Below are 23,888 nucleotides of genomic sequence, written 5' to 3'. Positions count from 1 at the left end.
GTCAAAAAAGAACAGATGCTGGCGAGGTTATGGAGAAAAGGGAACACTTAATACACTGTTGCTGGAAATGTAAATATTTTCCAACTATGGTGGAAAGCAGTGTGGTGATTCCTCAAAGAGCTAAAAACAGAACTACCATTCGACCCAGCAATCCCTTATTGGGGTATATACCCAAAGGAATGTAAATCATCCTACCATAAAGACACATGCATGCATATGTTCACTGCAGCACTATTCATTATAGCAAAGACATGGAATCAACCTAAATGCCCAACAATGACAGATGAGAGAAAGAAAATGTGGTACGTATACACCACGGAATACTGTGCAGCCATAAAACAGAATAAGATAATGTCCTTTGCAGGAACATGGGTGAAGCTGGAGATCATTATACTTAGAAAACCACAGAGGAACAGAAAACCAAATACCACGTTATCACTTACAAGTGGGAGCTAAATGATGGAAGACATGGACACATAGAGAGAAACAACAGACACTAGGCCCTACTCGAGGGTGGGAGGAGGGAGAGGATCAGAAACAATAACTATTGGGTACTAGGCTTAGTACCTGGGTGACACAATCTGTACAAAAAACCCCAGTGACATGAGTTTACCTATGTAAAAACCTGCACCTACCCCTGAAGCTAAAATAAAAGTAAAAAATAAGATTAAATGAGGTGATTAAATCATCAACTTCAGCATTAATAATACAAGTCTGCCTTTTTCATAGAAATCTATTTTCTATTGTTACTGGGGAATCAGTTATTCAAAAAAAATACCAAATATTTCACAGGGAAAGTTTTAGTTACATTACAAATAACTAAAGGTAATTCTGGAAACAACAGGAAACTAAAAAAAAAAAAAAAAAGTTGTAGAAGTTCTGGAATCTTTGGCTGGGCATGGTGGCTCACGCCTGTAATTCCAGTACTTTGGGAGGCTGAGGCGGGTGGATACGAGGTCAGGAGATCGAGACCATCCTGGCTAACACAGTGAAACCCCATCTCTACTAAAAATACAAAAAAATTAGCTGGGCATGGTGGTGGGCGCCTGTAGTCCCAGCTACTCGGGAGGCTGAGGCAGGAGAATGGCGTGAACCCGGGAGGTAGAGCTTGCAGTGAGCTGAGATGGTGCCACTGCACTCCAGCCTGGGCGACAGAGTGAGACTCCGTCTCGGAAAAAAAAAAAAAAAGGTTCTGGAATCTTGAAAGCAGTGATACAAATGTGAAGTATTCATTTCCTTTATATTGCTTATTCTGCAGATCAAACTTACACAAACAGCTGAGTAAATTTTGTGTATCAAGTCAAATTTTATAGAAAATACAGTTTTCATAGCCAGAACTCACAAGGTAAGAAAACCAGAACTTTCACTGTTAACTAGAAAATTATGGAGAAACCTACCACATATCTCTTTGAAAAAGGTTTCAGTATTTGACAATGTACAATGTAAAAAATAGCCATCAAAGAGTTCAAAATAGCCAGATACAACTGGTAATGGTTTCTACATGATCTCAAGCAATCTCATGTACATTTACTTTTAAAATATACAGACTTCACAGAGCAGGAATAGTGGGTTTGGTAAAGAGAACACCTGTGAAGAGAAAAGGGCCACAACCAACGTACACTTCAAAAGGATGAATTTTATGGCATGTGAATTATAGATCAATTTTTAAAAAAGAGAATACACAAAGCACCCCAGGTGATGTAGGTGCTCTAGAAGGAATCTCTGTTCGTCATCTCTGGAATCTGCTTTCACTAGAGCCTGCTCTTTTGCCTCTGCTCTCTCTCCTTCACACACGGGACCTCATGTAATATTGCCATGGATGCTACCGATTTCATGTGCACCCCACTGATCGTTGGGCATAGGAAGTTGAACTTGACTTTTTGAATCACCTCTCGACTTTTTTCTTTTTTTTTTTGAGATAGTGTCTTGCTTTATTGCCCAGGCTGGAGTGCAGTGGCACGATTACAACTCACTGCAGCCTTGACCTCTTGGGCCCAAGTGATCCTCATGCCTAAGCCTCCCAAGTAGCTAAGACTATAGGCATGTGTTACCACATCTGGCTGATTTTTAAATTTTTTTGTAGAGATGGGGTCTCACTTGATGTTGCACAGGCTGGTCGCGAACTCTTGACTTCAAGCAGTCCTCCCGCCTTGGCCTCTCATAGTGCTGGGATTACAGACATGAACCACCCTGCCCACCCCTCACTGACTTCATTTTCCCTCTGCCCTCCCCTTCATCTTTTTTAGGGAAAGAGGAAATGTTTATTCCACAATTTTGATGGAATCAAAACTGACAATCTCTCTGAGACAAAAGAAAGGGAATGAACATTTGTCAACTGCCTAATAGGTGTCAGGGGCTCTGCTGAGTCTTAAATATCTGTATCCTATTGAATCACATGACTACTTATAAGGTGAAGATTCTTATTCCCATACTCCAGATGAAAACAACAAGGCTCCGAGAGCTTCTTCCATTCAGACATCCAGTAGATATTCACCCAGAATGTCTATTTTTTCTTCAGGGGGCAAAGCTTGAGAACTGCTTACTGAATAGAACTAACTATAGCCAGGGAAAATGTACTAAAAGCAACACAAAGCTAATAAAAAGTGGCATTGTTTGCCGGTACATCTGAACACAATCACACTTCAAATAATCCCCAGAAAAACATTTCCCATTCTAGGAGGCAGGATGTTTATGGAGATGCGATCTCATAGCAGTACAAAAGAAAGGAGGAAACACACAAACACTATTTTTCACTATTAAAAAGAATATACAAAGCACTCACTGGGAAACTAGGTTTTCTGACACTCTGGTGGCTCCTGGGATTGCCAAAGCAAATTGAACAGTTTTTCTTTGATTGGGTTTGTCTCAGAGTCCCATCTGCCATCCCTTCCTCCTCCCCCCAATAAAACCAAGTTAGTTTTGGCTGCATTTGACTAGATGGGGACGGAAGAGCTGTAGAATATGGAGCTCCCGAGTCTGGAGTTAACTTATGGGTGATCCCGATATTTGAAAGTTGCAGACTTGATAGTCTTTCAACTGCCGCAGCCATTGACTGCTGCGCGGCCAGTGGCACACCAGAGGAACTTAGGTTCCCAGACTGCCCATGGGTATCATCTCTTGACAGGCTACTACACCAGGAGCTAGACTGCCTGGGTCTGAACCCCAGCTCCACCTCGTTATGGCATGGTGAGCTTGGCAAGGTACATAATCTCTCTATGCCTGCTTTCTTATATGTAAAATGGGGATGGGAATAGCTTCTTTTCCCTGTGGAGAGAATTCAAAGACTGAATGCATGCAAAGCATTAAGAATAGTGCCTGACACACATAGTCTGTGTTAGGTAAGTTCCTGTTCAATAAATAATTAAAAGATAAAAATGAATATTGCTATTCATTAAACAAATGGCTCCCTTATATTATTTTGTTAACTAACTTATACACGCTTACATGTATCAGAAATTCGTAAAAAGTAATTTGTTCAAGGCCAGGCATGGTGGCTCATGCCTGTAATCTCAGCACTTCGGGAGGTTGAGGCGGGCAGACCACTTGAGGCCAGGAGTTCAAGACAAGCTTGGCCAACATGGTGAAACCCCATCTCTACTAAAAATACAAAAATTAACTGGGCGTGTTGGTGCATGCCTGTGGTCCCAGCTACTCGAGAGGCTGAGGCAGGAGAAACATTTGAACCTGGGAGGTGGAGGCTGCAGTGAGCCAAGATCGCACTACTGCACTCGAACCTGGGCGACAGGGAGAGATTCTGTCTCAAAAAAAAAAAAAGTAATGTGTTTGACTGATTTGTGGTTTTTATCAGATGGAATGCAAATAGCTCAAAAGTCCAGAAGGAAGGATCAACAAAGATCTGTAGAAAAATGGGTTAAAAATGGCCTCTCAATATTGATGATATTGCCCAAAATGATTGCTGGAGGATTCCACAGCTTTGCAGAAGACATGCACACTACTATGTATAGGTCTGCTGCCCCAGGCAGATGAGGCAGAAAGAAGGGAAAAATGGCTTTTGCTTTAGACTTCCAGGGAGTGAAGGTATAGATAGGATCAATTGTCCCTGGCCACCTCAAATCCCAACAGAACAAACACTGGCTGGTCTCTGCGCTTTGCAAAGAGCTTCTCCCGTCTCAGAGCAACAATTTGGGCTGTTATCCACTTTATAACCATGTTTCTCTTGGGAGAAGCAAAGGCTGGTTTAAATGTATAGATATTAAATATTTATCCGCAAGAAGGACTTTCTTTTTTTAAACGTTCTCCACCCAAGCTTCTCATTTCAAGGCGCAGGCCAGGCGGTACTTTGGCATTCCCCAGGGGCACTGCTTGCATGCCCCAGAACTCTCGGACACTGCTGTGTCTATCTCACAGTTCTGAAGGAATACATCATCTGGCAGGGACGGATGGTTTTCTCTGGAAAAAGACCAAGCTTACCCAAATAGTTGTTGCTCTTGTACATCTCCGTGATGTTGATTTTCGTGGCTCCCTGGGGAATCTCCACGACGCGGTGGTAGCCCAGGCTGGTGAGGGCATGCTTAAACACGCCCGACACAACCTGACAGCCCGTGTTGTCTCCTCCACACACCCCACATTTGTCCACGACTTTGTCAGAGCCTAGGTAGTCATCACAGCCAATGCTCTGCAAAAAGACAGAAAACAAAAGACTCATAGTATGTATCAGGAGCATTCAGAGGAAGGAAGGGAGAAGATCTCTGGGCAAGAAATTTCATTTCTAGCTATTTACGAAATGTATATTCTAGGAGTGGGGTGGGAGCCACAGACAGTAAACCAGACAAGTAAATAAAACAGAGTTTGTTTGGTGGTGGTAAATGATCAGGAGAAAAATAACACTGGGAAAAAGACTAGGGAAGATGCAGGGTGCTAGAAATGTACTTAAACAGGTTGTACAGTGAAGTTGTTCTGAAAATCCCCGTTGGACTGTGGGAGGGGAGAGGATGGTCTGTGCTGGGATTTTTATATAAAGAATCTCTTTGGAATCATGACAAGCATCACATCTGAAACTGAGGTTTGCCCTCAAGTCTTCTTATAGATGCTACACTTGGCAAAGTACCTCCAAGAGTAGTGTTCCCTGGACCAGTTTCTTAGGAAATTAAATTGTTTGGGAGCTGAACCTCTACTGGTAACTGTGGCTCTAGAGGCCTCAGAAGCAGGACTTTTCCTTGGTTACCCCAGAGCACTTTTCCCAGAGCAGAAGGATGAAGGTAAGCAAGAGCCACAATCATCAACAAACGAGATCATAACCTGCTAAATCACAGAGTGCTGTTTGTAGAGCTGGTCTCATTAGTGTATAAAGGAATTCTGACTTTCCTGAATTCCCTCCCCCCACAAAAGAAATCTTCCCATTACTCATTCTAAGATCCTTTTGCTTTATCTCTTCCTCCTCATTCATGTTTCTGTTGGAACCATTTTATGTTGCATACAAAAATTGAACTTTGGGCCAGACATGGTGGCTCATGCCTGTAATCTCAGCACTTTAGGAGGCTGAGGCAGGAGGATTGCTTGAGCTCAGGACTTTGAGACCAGCCTGGGCAACACAGTGAGATCCAGTCTCTACAAAAAATAAAAAATTAACCAGGTGTGAGGGTACACACCTGTAGTCCCAGCTACTCAGGAGGCTAAGGTGGGAGGATCACTTGAGGTCAGGAGTATGAGGTTACAGTGATTGCATCATTGTACTCCAGCCTGGGCAACAAAGCAAGCCCTATTTTAAAAAAAAAAACAAAAATTAAACTTTGGAACAAAATGGAATGATCTTCACAAAATCTTTTTCCACTTCTGAAGCTTTCCACTCCTGACCTCACAGGGCTCAGGATCATGTTTCCTGAATCTAAAATTGGGACTCATGTTCTGAACAAAGAATTCTGTCACTTTTCCATGAGCAGATGGGAGTAGATTATGGTTTGGACAATGAAATATTGTGAGTACAGGATTATTCACTGGGTCATGAGGATATGGAAAGATACTTGAAATCAGAATGGTATTCTAATTCTTGAGACACATATTCTCCAAATCACAGGCTTGTCCTCTTTCTTGAATTCTAAGTGCAATAATTAGACCACATCTCAAGGGCAAAGTGATCAGCAAACCAGTCAAAGTCCACTTTTGATTTTGTTATGCAACCCTGGGTCTCTTCATGTAGGTCCTATAGATCAAATCCTGTGGGCAGAGTCAAATCAAAAGGTGCCCATTCCCTCCCCTCTAGCTGCATGCCTGATTGAAACCTTTCTGCACGCACTGCCCTTCTGCATTATTGCTTCCATACTCCCAAGCACACATTGACCCATCAGTAATTACTGGTCTCTCTTCACAAATAGCATCTCTGTAAAACATTATCTCTGACAGTAATAGAACATCATCTCAATATGTTCATCCACATCCAATTAGCCTTTCCAATTGCCATGTTTGCTATGTATTTCTCCTCCCTCAAATCCTTCTCAACCTGCCCCATGCACATTTTAGCAGAAAAAATAAGGAATATGTTTTCCATACATGATTTCCATAGCCCCACCCCCCTTGAATTCTCCCTTGCTTTGAAACAAAAAAAAATGTCACTGCCAACAGGGGTTTTGAATAGTAGAACCCATGTTATGAAAGCAAGATTCCAACTGAATCAAGGAGATGCCTCTGACTGTCATCAACGGGGAAGGTGGACAGGAGAGGTGGTCAACACCCATTACCTGCCCTGTCTAGTGACATCTCACACTCCCTGCCTTCCCAACCTCCAGTCTGTTGCTGCTACCCCTGGACTCGACTTGTCCAGACTGAGCTCATTCTCATAGGGGTCCTTCTGTTAGAGGGAACAATGTGTACACAGATAGGAAAGAACACCGAATGACACGGCTGAAGTGCAAGCCTGCTGGGAGGGATAATACGAGGCTGGAGAGTTCAGCGGAACTTGTCAAGAATCTTGTTTGCCAGATTGAAGAATCAGATTTTCATCCTATGGCATCGGCAACCCCCAGATGTCTGGAGAAGGGGAGAGCCATGCTCAGACTTGCTTTTCGGTGATAACAATGACTGCAGTGTGGAGCGGGCCTTACATAGAGTGGAGACAATGAACTGTCCAGTGAGTCTCTCTCCTGTAACTAGGGTGTAAGAGATATTTCAAGAATGATTGAGAGTCGCCAAAGATGGGACAGACATCACATTAATCACATTAATCCTCAGCCCCAGCCCAGTTAGAATGGAACTATCACAAGGAAATTACACAAGCATGGATAGCTTCAGGTAACCACAGACACAGACAAAATGTTATTTGATCTTGTGGATCAGACATTATATGAAAATGCTCTGCACAATTTGATGGACCCACCCCCACCAGATTTCCTGCACAGCATGGTTGCTCTAGATCAATCTAGACATGGGAAAGAAAGGCTGCAAGAGTTTTTCCTGGTAGATGTCCAAGTAGCCTGGAGGTTGGTTTCAGTGAAGCATGCGGCTGCACAAGGATGCCAAGAACTAAAGGTGACAGCCTGTCTCCCCGGAGCCATGATCAATAGCTTCCTTAGAACATACCAGGAGCACTCTTCAGTATTCTAGTGGCTACCCAGGCCTCTAAGAGACTGAGTTCCCATGGAGTTACCAAATATCTCTCCTTTACTTCACAAAGCAAGAGGGACAACTCCAGAATGAGAACTAGGCAGACAACATATATTCAAGACCTTAATATTTAGCTGAGGCCAAGGGCAAATTACACACATGACAACTGTCCCTTCTCCTGCACAGGGCTGTTGTGAAGATCAGACGATGTAATGAGGGACGATTTGGACTAGATGTCTAGGAGGGCATGGCTGGGGGATGACTTCTGGTTTAGGATCTGAATGACACAAAGGACCTGCCATGACAAGATCGAAACATGTAAAGATGTATTTCATCACTGATATTGTTGAGTGACTACACTGAAAAGGCTGCCCGGAAAATCTCAAGCTGAATCAGACACAGGTCCTGACTTTGGGAATCTGGGTCTAACAGGAGCAGTCAGACATACACACAGAGAATCACAAGCTATCAGGCCATGAGGAACCCCTGCATGCTCTATGTCATGCTGGACAGGATCAAATCTCCTTTAGAAAGTCAATAATTAACAATTGGGTACACAGAGTCTGGAGGATGTTGTAATATCCCAGCCTGAATGAGGGGAATGGGGATGGCATGAAGGGATTTGAGAGATGCTTAGGATGCAAAATGAAACCTTTGTGACTGTCCTCATCCTCCCCCTTGCCATCTTCCTCAACATTATCATGTCTAACATTTACAGTCTTTACTATCTTCTAGGTCCTCTGAAACATAGATGTTTTTCCATTTAATCCTAAAAAGCCATCTGTGAGACTGCTGAAATTTATAGGAAACTAAGACTTGGAAGAGAGGTTAGGTAATTTGCCCAAGGCTAAAATGCTAATAATAGATACAGCTGGAATTTAAACCAAGGCCCCAAACCAAAGCCCATGTTTTTAACCATTAGGTAGAAGTTGGAGGTCAAAGGATTGGAGGTCGTGTTGAGGGTTCTAGCTTTGTTGAAGGAGTAGATGGTGACAGTGACCTAGGTGCAGAGGAAAAGTTCAAAGCATGGTTACCGTGAAGACTGGAGAGAGCCTGGCCTAGAAGTGACGCTGGCTTTCTCCTCTTGCAGGATTATGAGGGACAAACCCCATTATGTATCTCTCTTACACTGGCTCTTTTAACATTATACTTTACACACAGTGTGTGAATACACTTTCTAGCCCATCTTCCTATTGCATTACTTTCTTATAATGTTTTATTTTGAAATAGTGTAAGACTCATAAGAAGTTTAAAATGAGTGCAGAGAGTTTCGGTGTTCTTTCACCCAGCCTTCCCTAACGATAATATCTTACATAACCAAAGCACTTTGTCAAAACCAGGTATGCCATTGACAGCAGTATAATACTACTAACTTAAGAATAGGCCTTGTTTGTATTTGTCATCTTTTAGATGCATTTTTTTTGATGTTTCATGAACTATTATCACATGTATAGATTACGTGCTATGACTTTCTTTAAAGCAGCTGATATTCTCCTCCAAAACACAGCTGTATAATCATTAGGTATAATCACTAGCTGATGTCATTTATCAGGAAAAACAGTTTGGAATAATGGAAAGAATGTTGGGTTGGGAACCAGAAAACCTGGGGTACAGTCCTGGCCCAGTCCCTGGCTTGCTGTGTGATGCTGGATTGGTCACTTCTCTTTGAGGTAGGTGCTGAAAACATTTCCATCACCATCCAGATCTTCTTCCCAAGGACAGTGTTCAGAAACGAATCTGGCTTGAATTCTGGTTTGTGTATCAGGAGGCTGATCAATTGGTCGCTGATAGGGATGACTTAGTGCTGACCTATGTCTAGACTCTTTCAGAGGCACCACTGCAGTGTCTTCAGGGGGTGCTTTGGGTGGGCAGGAGAATATGTGTTCTTGTGCTGTCTCTGCTGCTGATGAGTGCTGTATCTTTGGACATTTTGATGAGCTGTTCTGAGCCCTGGGATTTTTTTTCTGCCTGGATGGGGATGGAGCAGCTACCCCTTAGGACTGCTGGGAAAATCAAATGAGGCAAACACAGAAGGTACTTAGCAGAATTCTGCAATATGGTGGCTTCTCAGAAAATGCTGGGTTTGGTCATCATTGCCTTTATGTATTTGATTTTGTCTGAAGTCTATTCACTTTTAAGTAAATCTCATCATCATATAACCACCCGGACCCACTCATACTTCTGTAACACTTTCTACTACTTCTTAGTCAGAAATATTTTCTTCTAAATTTGGTGAAATTCAGAAAACTCTGAAGTGCAAAAAACAAAACAAAATTGGCCAAGGTTCACCTTAAAGTCAAGACACCTCACACAGCTTCCACATTCTCACTGCTCAAACAGTACCTATCGAAAAAGGCCAGAAAGAACATCTACTCTCTGATCTACCTTTATTTTATGTTTTTTGCTCACCATGTACTGCAGTTCAAAATTGATATTTCTTGCTGTTACAAAGATCAGTGGATAACCATCAGATGTCCTTTGCATTTTTTCCAGTGATTTTTGCAACACGTTGTAGGAAAATTTTACACATTGCAAACCATCACAGGAGAAATTGCTCAAGAATTACTCCCAATTGTGTGCCAAAATTAACCTGAATGAAATTTCCTGAGGGAAATGAGCAATCTGGATGACATATTTGGAGGTGAATTTCACAGGGAGGAGGCCTCTGTCCATCACGGCAGGGTAGGCTGGTGCCAGGCATTCAGATAGTGGAGGTCCTGATTCCCTAATGGGAAGCAGATGTGTCTGTGTGTGCTCAATAAACACATGAGATAGGGTAACCTCAACTGTTTGGCGAGATGACCCCCACAGGTAAAACAACGTGCCTTAATAATCATGCTGGTAGAACAGTATGGGAGAATATTAAAATGATTAGTAGCTGACACCAATTTACTTATATTTACGGTGAGCTAATTCGTGGAAATGCATATGGATGCCAAAACATTTATTCATGACATTCTGTTGAAAGAAATCCTTTGCATATGATAAATATCTTCCTGTTATTACGGTTAGGAATGTAGATCAATACCACCTTCCTGGAAAGCAATTTAGCAATATAGACCATTTGATCCAGTAAATTCTTCTTCTAGGAGTTTATGCTAGGAAATAAGAAATCAGGCCAACAGTTTCTGTATGAAGGGCTCATCACAGTATTATTAATAAAAAATTGGAAACATCGTAAATGTTCAACATAAGGAAACAGTTAATCTATTCTGGGTGGATCTTTTTCCAGTTGTTATTCTCATTAAAATCTTCTAACACTTATGCCTGTAAAACTGACCTTCAATATAGTTCAGTAAATGTTTCCTGAGCCAACTTCAACTATGTGCCAATTCAGTGGTAGGAAGCAGAGACATGAAGGTAAAACAAACAAGGTTCCTATTTACAGTCTAAATCGGGGGTCAGCAAACTGTAGCTAGTAGGACAAATCTGGCTCCCAACCTGTTTTTATGAATAAAGATTTATTAGAACACAACCACTCCCATTTGTTTAGTTATTGTCTATGGCTGCTTTTGTGCTGCAACAGCAGATTGAGTAGTTGCAACACAAACAGTAAAGTCTACGAAGCCTAAAATATTTAGATCTGGCCCTTTATAGAAAAAAATTGCCAATCCCTGGTCTAAATTGAAAGTCAGACACAATCAAATCACTTCAATATTGTTTGTAAATGTTGAGAGGGAGATGGGCAGAGTCCTGTGCAGCCAAAACCAAGGCTCAGGCAGATGCTTCCAAATCTACCCCTGATCGCCCTCATCCTGTATCATATACACCCACTTGATTTGTTCCAAAGTGACTCAACTGTCAAACAGAAGGCAGAGAGTTGTCTTCTACCACAGTAGTCTTCAACTTTTTTAAGTAGAAAAAATATACTTCAAAAATAAAATCTCATGTGGAAATCCAAAGCTCCACCATGTGAAATGAGAAGAGCAGAACTGCTTTGGCTGAAGGACTGTCAGGGTTTAGAAACCTAGCTTCTCATCCTCCTGCCTGCTCTTCTTCCTCAAGGTGAGGGCTTCTCAACTCCAGCTCTACTGATGTTTTGGTCCTGAAAGGTCTTTCTTATGGGGGCTGCCTTATGCATTGTAGGATGTTTAGCAGCATCCCTGGCTTCTACCCACCAGATGCCAGGAGCATCCCTCTCAGTGTGACAAACAAAAATGTCTCCAGACGGGGCCGGGCGCTGTGGCTCACGCTTGTAATCCCAGCACTTTGGGAGGCCAAGGCGGGTGGATCACGAGGTCAGGAGATCAAGACCACGGTGAAACCCCGTCTCTACTAAAAATACAAAAAATTAGCTGGACGTGGTGGCGGGTGCCTGTAGTCCCAGCTACTCGGAGAGGCTGAGGCAGGAGAATGGCGTGAACCCGGGAGGCGGAGCTTGCAGTGAGCCGAGATTGGGCCACTGCACTCCAGCCTGGGCGACAGAGCGAGACTCCGTCTCAAAAAAAAAAAAAAAAAAAAAAAATGTCTCCAGACATTGCCAAATGTTCCCCCATGGGAGCAAAATCACCCTCAATGGAGAATCACTGCTCTTTATTCCAAAGCTCATGGGACACCTAGGAACACATGACAGATTCCCCAGAAAGCTTTAAAATGATGGCAGTTCCACAGAAGTGCACAAACAGCCTTTGTAAATGTCAGAGAAGCTAATAAGCAAAGAACACTTAATTATCCAGTTTCCAAAAATAGTTCCTTACTGCTATCAAACCTTCTCGAGTTCTTTAAGATTGCCTTTTGGCTTAACTTCAGCATCAGTATGATTATGTATTGCAAAGAGCACAGTACCTGGGACTTAGTAGGTGTTTAATAAGCATTTGTTGAATGAAAGAGCAGCTAGTTGAGGAATCAAAAGATCAAAGTTACGGGACCAACCTGCTCTTCAAACTGGCTCATCTCTAAGATCCCTTCTGGTGCCAAATTTTTTGCTTTTAAAAAGAGATACAGCCCTGATATGTAGAATCTTGCCATGTTTAAAGGGAGGGAAATTTGCTTTATATACACAAAATTAAATTGGAAACAGGAATCAATGGAGATCAAATTGACAATGCCATTCATTTGAAGAGAAGGAATGGTCCATGGGATAAGAGGTATTTTGGCTTCCTAAATGAAAGCAATTGTAAAACAAGTGATCTGGTTTTAATCAAGCTTATGGCTGTCACTTTTCAGTACCTCATCCTAGTTCATAACAGGATAGCATCTTATCAAGGGACTCAACTGGAAGAAAATGTTGGCGCTCTTGTAGGATAAAACTGGGTAAGAATCAACTGCAGCTATGTTTACAAATCTGAAGAAAGGAGTCCCGAAAGGTAAACATATCATATTCTGTAAGATAATTACCACCTCCCCCAATTCCAACTAGGGTCATCGTTCTCTGGAGGGTACGGATATCCCAAACTCTAAAATTCTAATGCTTTACTTTCATAATTTTCCTCCTCCATGGACTGAAATGGAGGAAGGAGGAGAGAGGCCTGAAATAGCTTTTGACAGTGATAATTGCTCTATTATAAAAGTAAGGTAACCATATTTTTGTATAGAATACTAGAAACCTCTAGACTTTCACTTTACTTTTAATGTGTAGAGCCGTATGGTGAATTGTGTTTAAAGAGATCATAATATGTCTGGCCAGATTTTATTGTAATTTTTTAGTGTCTCAGGAGGGGCTGGCAGCAGGAAAAAACCACATGGGATGGGTCTGTTAGAAGCTGTGGTTTGGGGCTGATAAGGGGTCAAGACTAGGAAGTTCCTTGCAGAATGGAGCAGAGAGACACTGCCTACACCCTATAGCGCAGAGTTCTGGAAGCTAGATTATCAGCAAAAAGGCAACAGTGAGTTGGGTTGATGAACTCTGATCCAGGATGGAGGCTGCTTGCACATTGGCCTGATTTACAGGGCCTCCTGAGTGCAGATGGCCTGGGTCTACCAATGCAGGTCCCCAGAAGGCTCTCAGGGGACTGTCCCCATGGCCAGAAGGCAATGATGGAGATTCACACTGGCATCCTTGTCATTTCCTTAACACACAAGCCAAATGTGCCTGTTTGCATTTTTCTCCACAAGATGGCACCTCTAAGCCTTTGCAAGAGGGTACTTAACCTAAACAACTAGTTTAAGTACAAGAAGTAGTGATCCAACATTAACAAAAAAAATGACTGTTGAGAAACACAAGAAGGGTGGACCCAGAGATCCAGGCTGACTGCATATTTACTGTGCTCTTATGTGCAAGTTTCTGCCATGTTGTTAAGGCATGATTTCGTTTCTTAAAATTTTTTTGGAACATCAAAAAAAAAAAAAAGGTAGGTAAAATATTCAGATCTTGTATTTCCAAAATGTTCAAGAAAAATGCTTTAAAATCTGTGTAAATGAGTTACAACATTGGGGAATATATGGGCTTCTTAGATATCATTGGGCCATCTCCAGGGACTGCTGAGAGGACTGACTGGGTGAGTGGGAAGAGATGATGAGAGAAAAGGCTGGCAACCAAAGTGTGGGATCTTCAATCCGAAGACTCTTGAGTGGGAAATGGCAGGCTGAAAAGCTCTTTTCAGAAGATGTCTGGCAAACACAGGCAATGGACTGGAGATGGAAGAGACTTGGAGACTGGGACACACACAGACAACTGCATTAAGATGGGCACAAAGTGATGGAGGCCTGGACCAGAGAGATGAAATTAGAATGGAGGGCAAGGGCCCACCAACATCACGCTGAAGGAATGGCCAACTGGACTGAAGATGGATGTTCTACCAAAGGTGGAGTAAGGAAGACCAAGGTTCCTGGCCTGAGAACCTGGAAGAATACTAGTGTTCTTGAGGCAGCAACTCCACTGGGGGACAGGCCTTTGATGGAGCCATCTTACAGCAAGGGTCTGAGCATAGATCTTGATACTCATTAATTCATTCATCGAATTTAGTTATAATAATTCTCTCTCCCCCATTCTTTCATCGGAATTTTCCTCTAAAACCCTATGCATTTTTATTTTAGCTTTTTGGATAGGAATCCTTCTAAAGTATATTTTATAATTCTCAGTTTTTTAAAAAATCAAGACTAATAAGTGTAAGGTTCTTGTACTGGTTCGAACCCTGAGAGTGTGCCAACAGACAACAGGAGGCGGTGTGGAGCAACATGCTGTTTTAATGAGCGCCAGGGTGCAGGCGGGCTGAGGCCTAAAATGGCGTCAGCCCCAAGTGAGGACAGGGCGAAGGTTTTACAGTCTCCTGTAAACAGGAAATGTCCTAGTCTGACATTACTGCTATGTTGTACCCGGATGGCCACTTTCTTGATTTTCGGGGGTACGTACCTTCTGGCTGGCTCTCTTCCTGCTTCTGCTATTTTGCTGGAGCACGCTGCTGGCGCAAGTAGCCTTGCGCCTTGGGACTGGGCCTGAGAAGGGAGGAGTTATTCATCTCCTTAAGCTTTCAGGTCCGCGGGGAGAATCTTACAATAAGCATTAGTTTATTTTCTCTGGCCCCTTGTTACTCAAAGTGTGGTCCATGGACCAGCAGCGTAGGCATCATCTGGGGCATTTTAGGAGTCTTGCACCACTTCCTAGGGCTACTGAATCAGAATCTGCAGTTTAACAGCATTCTCAGGTGATTCCTATGCACATTCAGGTTTGAAAGGTGCTGCTGTACATTGTGGGTCAGCAAGCTTCTTTTGTAAAGAGCCAGAGAGTAACTACCTTAGGCATTGCAGTCATATGGTCTCTGTTGCAGCCACTCTGCTGGATTGTTGCAGCGTGAGAACAGCCATGGATGATTTATGGCTATGTTCTAATAAAACTTTATTTACACAAACAGGTGGCAGGTGGATTAGGCTCACATGCTAGATTTTGTTTACTTGCTGGATTTGGCCCATGGGCTATAACTTGCTGACTCTTGCTCTAGATGACTCAGAGGCATTCTGAGGTGTGAGAGATTGCCACCCTTTATATTAAGTGGTTCCAACTACCAGAAGGTCTCTGCCGTCCCTCCTCTGGATGTCAGAAGTCACTTCTTGCAGCTGGCAGTCCTTTCCTGACTTCCTTATTGGCTGTTTTCACCAGGAAATGGTTGAAGAGCAAATGAACTATCACAGAACTGAAAGAACTCCCTAGTCAATAAATGTTGCTGCCATAACTGGCTAGCCATATGCAGAAGATTGAAACTGAACCCCTTCCTTATACCATATAAAAAATCAACTCAAGATGGATTAAAGACTTAAATGTAAAACCCCAAACTGCAAAAACCCTGGAAGACAACCTATGTAACACCATTCCGGACATAGGAACTGGCAAAGATTTCATGACAAAGATGCCAAAAGCAATCACAACAAAAGCAAAAATTGGCAAATGGGATCTACTTAAGAGCTTCTGCATAGGAAAAGAAGCTATCAGGCTGGTGCAGTGGCTCATGCCTGTAATCCTAGCAGTTTGGGAGGCTGAGGTGGGCAGATCACCTGAGGTCAGGAGTTCAAGACCAGCCTGGCCAACATGGTGAAACCTCACCTCTACTAAAAAAATACAAAAATTAGCCAGGCATGTTGGTGGGCACCTGTAATCCCAGCTACTCGGGAGGCTGAGGCAGGAGAATCACTTGACCCCAGGAGGCAGAGATTGCAGTGAGCTGAGATCACACCATTGCACTCCAGCCTGGGCAACAAGAATGAAACTCTGTCTCAAAAAAACAGAAAACAAACAAAAAAGCCCTGGGATCTGGCTAAATAGAAAAGCCTAGTTTTGCTTCCAGTGCTGGAGAGAGAGGAAAGGGACAGAGAGGAAAGGGAGAGGAGAAACTAGAAGATGGTGGAGAAGAGCCAAAGAGAAGCTCTGAGTGATGGGGGCACTCCTAAGGACCTTGAATCTGAAGTTCACTTGCTGGGATTTAAAGAATTGAACAAAAATTTCTTTTCTACATCCCATATGTTCAAAACATCTTTTCTTCTAGACACATGAATGTTCACCTAAGAGCCTTCCTAATAATGCACATTACACCTGCAGGTGACATCATTTTCTGAGCCCTAGTTTTGTTACCTGTAAAATGAGGGATCAAAGTATAATTCACAAATCTCTTGTGAGGTTTAAATGAAATGTGTAAATGAAGGCACCTAATTCAGAACTGGCATGCAGTAGGGGCTGGTAAAATGTTGTGCCTCTCCTTCTCCTTGAGATGCGTCACTTGGCAGTCTGGCCATGGGATCCCCTTTTTCACACAAGCTACATATATTTCTCTACCAACAGGGGAGGCTTGTCTATTTGCACTGTCCAGTGAAACCCCACTTTCTTTTCACATGATTCTCAAGTGGTGTTTGAAGACGGAGCTGTAACAGGTAAACTGCCACAATCTATTTGCATTTCAATAATGCTCTGGGACAATGGTGATCAAGGCTTCCAGAGATTTCTTTTATCTTTGTTACTTTTCTAATAAAAAAAAACAACTTAAAAAAATATTTTCTTTTGATAATATTTCCTGGTTTGTCTTGGACACCAGCTATGGAAAGCCTAAAAAACTGGAAAGGGATTATTTTCATTTTAGAAACAGAGGAAGGGAGACTGCTGGGTGGAGCCTATGGGTTGGGCATGTTGGGTCACGGTCTTACATGAGTTGTAGGTGGAAAACAGATGCAATCAGGGCATTCAAGCATCTCATAGGGATTTAGGCAGTAGGAGGCCCCATGGATATATGACAGCTATTATGGCTGGACCGCTCGCCACGTGCTTGGCACCTTACCTAATATGTTATCCTGCCTAATTATCTCAACAACCCCAGGAGGTAAGATACTATCCCTATTTTGCCAAAGCTCCGAGAAGGTAAGTAATAGGTCAAAGCTTACACAGAAGTGACGGTGGTGGGTTTGAAATAAGTGCCTTCTGGCCCCAAAGTCTAGGAGCTTTTTCCGCTGCTAGTTGTAGTCTCTCTTAGGACAACAGAAACCCTTCCTGTAAGAACAGGGCCTGGTAGATGACTGACCAAGGGCCACATATACACTCATATCTCTCAGGCTGCTCTCGGGCTTTCCCCAACGTGCTTACACACAGGCTTTACTCTCTATCCGAGGCCTCCTCTCCCACGAGGCCTGGCCACACTGCTTCAGCATCTCCTACAGCGTCTCTTGATTCCCTTGCAATCCCATATTGAAGTCCTCTGAAGTCCCATATTGTGCTGATTTACCCCCCATGAAGGGACATCTATAACACCACCCTTCCTCCCATAACAAATTCCTAGATCCAAAACTATCCACTGAAATAGTAACGATTTTTCTCATTTGTCAGCCTGGGAATGGGAACTATTGGTTTGCCAAGTTGAGAGATATTTATAGCTCAATGAAAAACATCAGATTCCTTGGGCGATGTCATTACCCAACCCGAGAGCTTGCTCTCTGAGACCAGAATGACTAAGAAATTAAATAAAGATAATTCCTTATTATTCTCTCTTCTAACCATAGATACATCCAATATGAATATTTCTTTAGGAATAAAGACATTGTGTTCCATGCATTGTCAGAAGGAAGAAATTTGGCTAAAATGTTTAAACATGAAGGCTCCTTCATGCTTTTCTTGAAGGATGGCTAAGAACAGGGTTATCTGTCAACTCAATGTGTTGCGTAACAGTAATTCAGGTGGCAGCCAGATGAATGATTCTCATGCTGGCAGAGAATTTCCGTTCTCTTCCAACTTTAAATCGAAAGGTAGGGCAATAGCAGATCTGCTGCCCACACATGGCTTCCAAGTGACTGCACTAACAATATGCACTTGTATACATAAATATTTAGGACACATAAACCAGTTGGAAAAACACTGATCCTTCACCTTCTTTGATAGAACCTTGAAATTCTTAATTTTCACCAGTCCCTTCTTTAAAATCCAGATTGTATTTATGAGCTTTTAAATCATGCCCCCTAGATGTGTAAGCATAAAGGCTAAATGTTGTGGTTTCAGGTAATCTATACTGCATGTGGTTGTGACATTTATCTTCCAAAGACACAGCTATCATCATGTCATTGTTCTGGCTCAAAAGGCCTCCTGATGTCAGCCTTCACTTAAACGAGCTGATTTTTTCCTCCTAGGCATTATGCCTATATGTGATTCCCTGATTCCAGGTGGAAGGGAGTGCCTAGGGCTGCAGCCGCTCAAGAATAAGCCTTACCCCAGGTGTGGACAACTGAGTGAAGGTAGGGATTTTGAAAATAATCCAGTGTCCTTATGCTTTGACGGCAAAAATACTTTGCTGTCATAAAGTGAAAATACATAATAATTAGTGACACTATTTATTAATTATATCTCCTAATTTACTGGGTTGGTTTTATGATGATAAAGCCAGTTTATGTTTGTAAAAAGCATCTGACACATGGAAGGAACTCAATGCATATTATGTTTTATTTAAAGTCAAGTTAAAGATAACATAGAGGGCAAATTCAAAGAAACACAAATAAATGATATCAATTCCCAGCTTAAACAATAGCTGATTGGAATGTTATTTAGCTAGAGAATGGCCTGAATATACTTTTAAAAATGTGAAACGGCAGCAAATATGGAAGTAAAAAGAAAAGCATTTCTCCAGCAGAGAACAAACTCTGGTTAAAAGAGAGAAAGAGCCAAAGTCAAAAAGAATCAAGGATTCCATTTTGACAACTTATGGACTCTGGTGACTTTAGGTTCCATAAGAAAAGTGTGCTCCCATTATTCAGAGAGGTCTGCAGAAGTGCTCCTGAGCACCAAGAAAAGCAATATAAAGAAAAGAAACTGGTATTTGTTGGTTATCTGATAGGGTGAATACATTTACTACCATTTTAATAATGGAGGAAAGAGGGAGATTAAGTAATTTGCCTGAGGTCACACAGCCAAGTGCTAGGATCTGCACTCATACCTATCTAGTTCAAAAACTCAAAAGCAGAGTTTTAAGGTAAAAGCCACAAAGGCAAGGAGATTAATGGAGTGATTGAAACAGGGAATATGGTAGTGAACAGCAGATGCCAGCAAGTGCAGAGCCCTCACTGAAAGGTGCATGTGTTGGACAGGTGGAGGGATGAGGGAAAGTGGCACTGGGTGGCTTTTGAGTACTTGCTTTGTCCTGGTATTTCTTGGAAAGGAGTTGTCTTAATCGCATCTTGAATTTCCCCTTTATAAACATGGGACACCTCCAATTTCCCAGAAGCTTTGAGTTCTCTCTTATCCATTGCCTACATGCACTGCCTGAAGTGCTGGTACTAAAACCTCTCCCAAACATTTTGTTTTCTATTGAACCAAAAGGCTGTGATAAAAGCTTTTCTCCCCAAAGCAAACCCAAGGGCCTGGGACTTTAAATTATTTTGAACAGCTTCTATTTCTTCTGGTGGCTCACTCTGCCTCAGGCCTCTAGAATGTTCTTCGATGATCAGAAAGGGAATCTAAAACCATGGTATCATGATTTCTATGACAGGCCAGGACTTCCTCATGATATGGTCTGGCTATGTCCTCACTCAAATCTCATGTGTGGTGGAGGAACCCGGTGGGAGATAATTAAATCATGGGGGCAGTTTCCCCCATGCTGTTCTCATGATAGTAAGTTCTCATGAGATCTGATGGCTTTATAGGAGGCTTCCTCCTTCAGGTGGCTCTCATTCTCCTTCCTGCCATCATGTGAAGAAGGACATGTTTGCTTCCCCTTCTACCATGATTGTAAGTTTCCTGAGGCCTCCTCAGCCTTGTGGAATTGTGAGTCAATTAAGCCTCTTTCCTTTATAAATTACGGAATCTTGGGCAGGCCTTCATAGCAGCATGAAAACAGGCTAATACACCCCAAGACCATCTTTCCTCTGGGTTTGAGTCACCCTAGTGACCCTGGGGCTCCCCATTTTGAGCCCTAAGGTATCAGCTTTGAGACTGTATTCTGTGTATGATTGAGGGCTGCAAGGAAATCACTGTTCAACTTGTGTTTTTAAATAATGATAGAAAAACAGCCTATTCCCTTTAAGCTGAAGGAACTTCTGCAGCTCTTGAGCAGGGGAAGGCTATAAATCCATAACTTATTAGGAGCTGCAGTAGAGTATTCATTTTGAACTGTTATTGCCGCCTAAGGATTCCATGAACTAACCAAGGCATTATCCCTGAGCTGAGGGGTGAAATGGATTGCTAGAGGAAGGTATCGGAAGTGTCTACTTGAATACTAGAAAAATCCCTGCCTCAAATAAGTTGGTAATGGTGACGTAATTGATACGAAGCCATTCAGATTAGCAACCAGTAAAATGATCACTTTTAGGATGGCTGGAAAACCATGTCAGCAGCATAGATGAAGATATCCATCTTCCTCCTTGCTGTGGCTCAAAGTCATCAACAAATGGAACCAGTTTTTAAAAAATAAAAGCTAAAATGTCAGAGGAACAGAATACAAAGGTGGCATAGAGCATTGACCTAGCTGGCCGTGAAAGTCAAATTTGAATTTTTTTTGAAAATCTGGAGCTTACAGTTACCAGTTTGTATTAGGAAAAACCACAAATTCTTGCTGGTGAAGATTAGAATTCTGTATTTTATACAAACTGAAGTGGATAGGAATAAAAATAAAATGAATTTGGAGCAAAGGACATTTATCCTTTTCAGAAAATATAGCTCTGAAATTTCATTTCATAACAGATTTGTAGTATAGAGAAGAACAAAATGGCCTAACCAATTGAAGGAAGAAGAGGCTTATTATAGTAAAATCAGGCTTATTGGCAAGTATTCCCACTAAACATAGAATGCTAGAATCATAGACTCTTAGAACAGAAGAAAACATAGAGATCATCTGGTTTAACCACAATCAGTTAGACCCTGGTGTTAGCCTGAGTCCTACTGTTTTCTGTTGAGACCTTGGACAGGCACTGGGGCTAATTTAATCTATAAATCATGTCTGCTACATGAGATAGGTCAGTGGCTTTCAAGCTATTCCAAGGCTCTACTTCAGTATTTTCATAATCTTTAAGATATATTTTCAAAATGTGAAGAACCGTGATAAACATCATATATACTCAACCACAGTATATGCCTACGTATAACACACTGGACATCTCCGGATTAACTCATTTTTATGCAGCCTTTGGAACAAACTGCCACCATTTTTATTTAACCAAAGAGACTATCTGTCTATAATTTCTTGCCTATGTTAATTAAGAACTCTTCAAAGGTTGTAAATTGAAACACAATTCAGAAATAAAGTGAATGCTAAGGCATTCAAATCATTTTCCATATTACTTGTGCTAAATTTTCTAATGGACAAAATAGCCACATGTTCACTAAATGCCTGTATAAGAGTTAGATGTTAGTGTTTTAATTAGAAATTAATTTATACTAAAGAACAAGATCATGTCCTTTGCAGGAACATGGATGAAGCTGGAGGCCGTCATCCTTAGCAAACTAATGCAGGAACAGAAAACCAAATACCACACGTTCTCACTTACAAGTGGGAGCTAAATGATGAGACACATGGACACATAGAGGGGAACAACAGACACTGGGGCCTACTTGAGGGTGGAGGGTGGGAGAAAGGAGAGGAGCAGAAAAAATAACTATTGGGTACTAGGCTTCGTACTGGGGTGATGAAACAATCTGTACAACAAGCCCCTGTGACATGAGTTTACCTATAAAACAAACCTGCACATGTACTCTTGAACCTAAAAATTGTCTCAAAAAAGAAATTAATTTATGCTAACAAAACATACTGGTGGTTTTAAAAAATTTGTTTTATGCGTTGGGATTACTTATATCTCTTTTCTTTGGAAACAAGATCATTTTCATGAAAAAGTGTTAGGACCACAGGACCAGATGATTTAGCACATACATGGCATTTTAAAAATGTTTTACTATTTAAATTAACTCACTGACTCCTCCCAATACCCCAAGAGGAAAGTCATACTATTATTTCAATTTTAGAGATGAGAAAACTGAGGCAGTTGAGTAAATTGTCCAAGAAGAGCAAGATGTTGAGCAGGAATGTAACCCAGGCATTCCAGTCCCAGAACCTAGACTCTTAATGTTAACTTTTAATACACCTTCAGATGATCTCCTGGGTGCCTGGTAACTTTCTAAGCCATTTCTGTCCTTGCAAGAGCCCTGTCTATCTGATTTTGTTTGACTTTCTCCAGTGACAGGCAGCCCTCCACCCGTTAAGGAAGCCAGTTAATCCCTGAATGATCCTGACTTGTAATAAATCCTCCTCTCTCTGTGTACCGTCCACACTGCTCCATGTTCTGCCCTCCGAAAACCTTTGGACACTGGTCTGTGACACTTCCTTTCTAATATATTCCATTTGGTTTTATGTATTTGCCTAAAACAGGTCATCTTCTCAGGACTACAGGGTGAGAGCACCCTGATGCAAGGAGAACCCTCGGTTTCTAGCTCAAAAGTTAAATTACCTGGAATAACTTTACTGTGGTATAGGTATCAATTTTTTTTTTACAGTTTCTTTTTAGCATTGTACCTTTTCTAGCATTTGGTTTTCCTGTGAAAACAGTGGCTTAAAAATATTCCTTTAATGAATCTTCTTTCTGTGACGAAGTATTTGCCCTTTTCTCCCTTTTATTATGAAAGTGACATGAGGGATTCTAAACTGTTAAAACAGTGAAAATCACCATTAAGTAGCAATGATGCCAAACAGTAATGAGAAACTCTGTCTTTGAAATCACACTCTTCCAGGATTGCAGTTCTGTTGGCCATACACTAGCTGTGTGACCTTAGGCAAGATGCATAACCTTTCTGTCAATCATAAATGGGAAGAAATAATTTAAAGCACAAAAAGAAAGCCTTCCTCACAGTGCCTGGACTACAGTGAGTGTCCAATGAGACTCAGTGATTGTTGTTAACAATGGTGTAAAGACCTGGGGGGTTTAACAAGAAGAAAAGAAGGCAGGCATTGCTAGATGGCCCCCACATTGGAAACTTTGTCACTTGGAAGAAAGATTAGATTTTCTATCTGTGGTCCCAAGAAATTGGACTGGGGCTTACAGAGGAATGGTATAGAAGGACTGATCCCATGTAGTGATTGGGAAACAAAGCCTTAGGGAATGCCTCCCTCAAAAGATTGCTGTAAGGATTAATGTTATAATCTCTGTAAAGGGCTTAGCACCATGCCTGGAACATAGTAGGCACTCAGTAAATCTTCGCTCATTACATTAGCAGTTGACTGAAGATGGAAGGGCTGTTTTGGGAGGAAGTGAGCTCTTCACCACTGGAGTCATTCAGGGAAAGACTAAACGATCAGAGCGTGTAAGGGTGTGTGTGTGTGTCTGTAGGTGGGTTTTGAAGGAAAGATCTAAATCATCAGGTGACTTGTTATATTAATGAAAGATTAATTAAACATCTACCATGTGCCTAGCACTGACCTGGTCCTTTAGAGAAATCAAAAGTGGCATAT

General features: G+C 41.8%; 1 protein-coding gene across 2 annotated transcripts in view; it reads right to left on the bottom strand.

Annotated features, from left to right (window-relative positions):
• THSD4 (thrombospondin type 1 domain containing 4) overlaps positions 1–23,888 on the bottom strand; it is a 634,456-nt gene that overhangs the window by 112,135 nt on the left and 498,433 nt on the right. For both annotated transcript variants that reach the window (XM_030814683.1, XM_012507530.2), the window contains one exon: positions 4,432–4,636. In XM_030814683.1, coding sequence (XP_030670543.1) covers positions 4,432–4,636 — 205 coding nt within the window. The remainder of the gene's footprint in view (positions 1–4,431; positions 4,637–23,888) is intronic.

The sequence above is a fragment of the Nomascus leucogenys genome, chromosome 6, assembly GCF_006542625.1.
Source record: "Nomascus leucogenys isolate Asia chromosome 6, Asia_NLE_v1, whole genome shotgun sequence".
Lineage (NCBI taxonomy): Eukaryota > Metazoa > Chordata > Mammalia > Primates > Hylobatidae > Nomascus > Nomascus leucogenys.
Note: the sequence above shows the minus strand (reverse complement) of the source record. Positions and strands in the feature narration are given on the sequence as shown.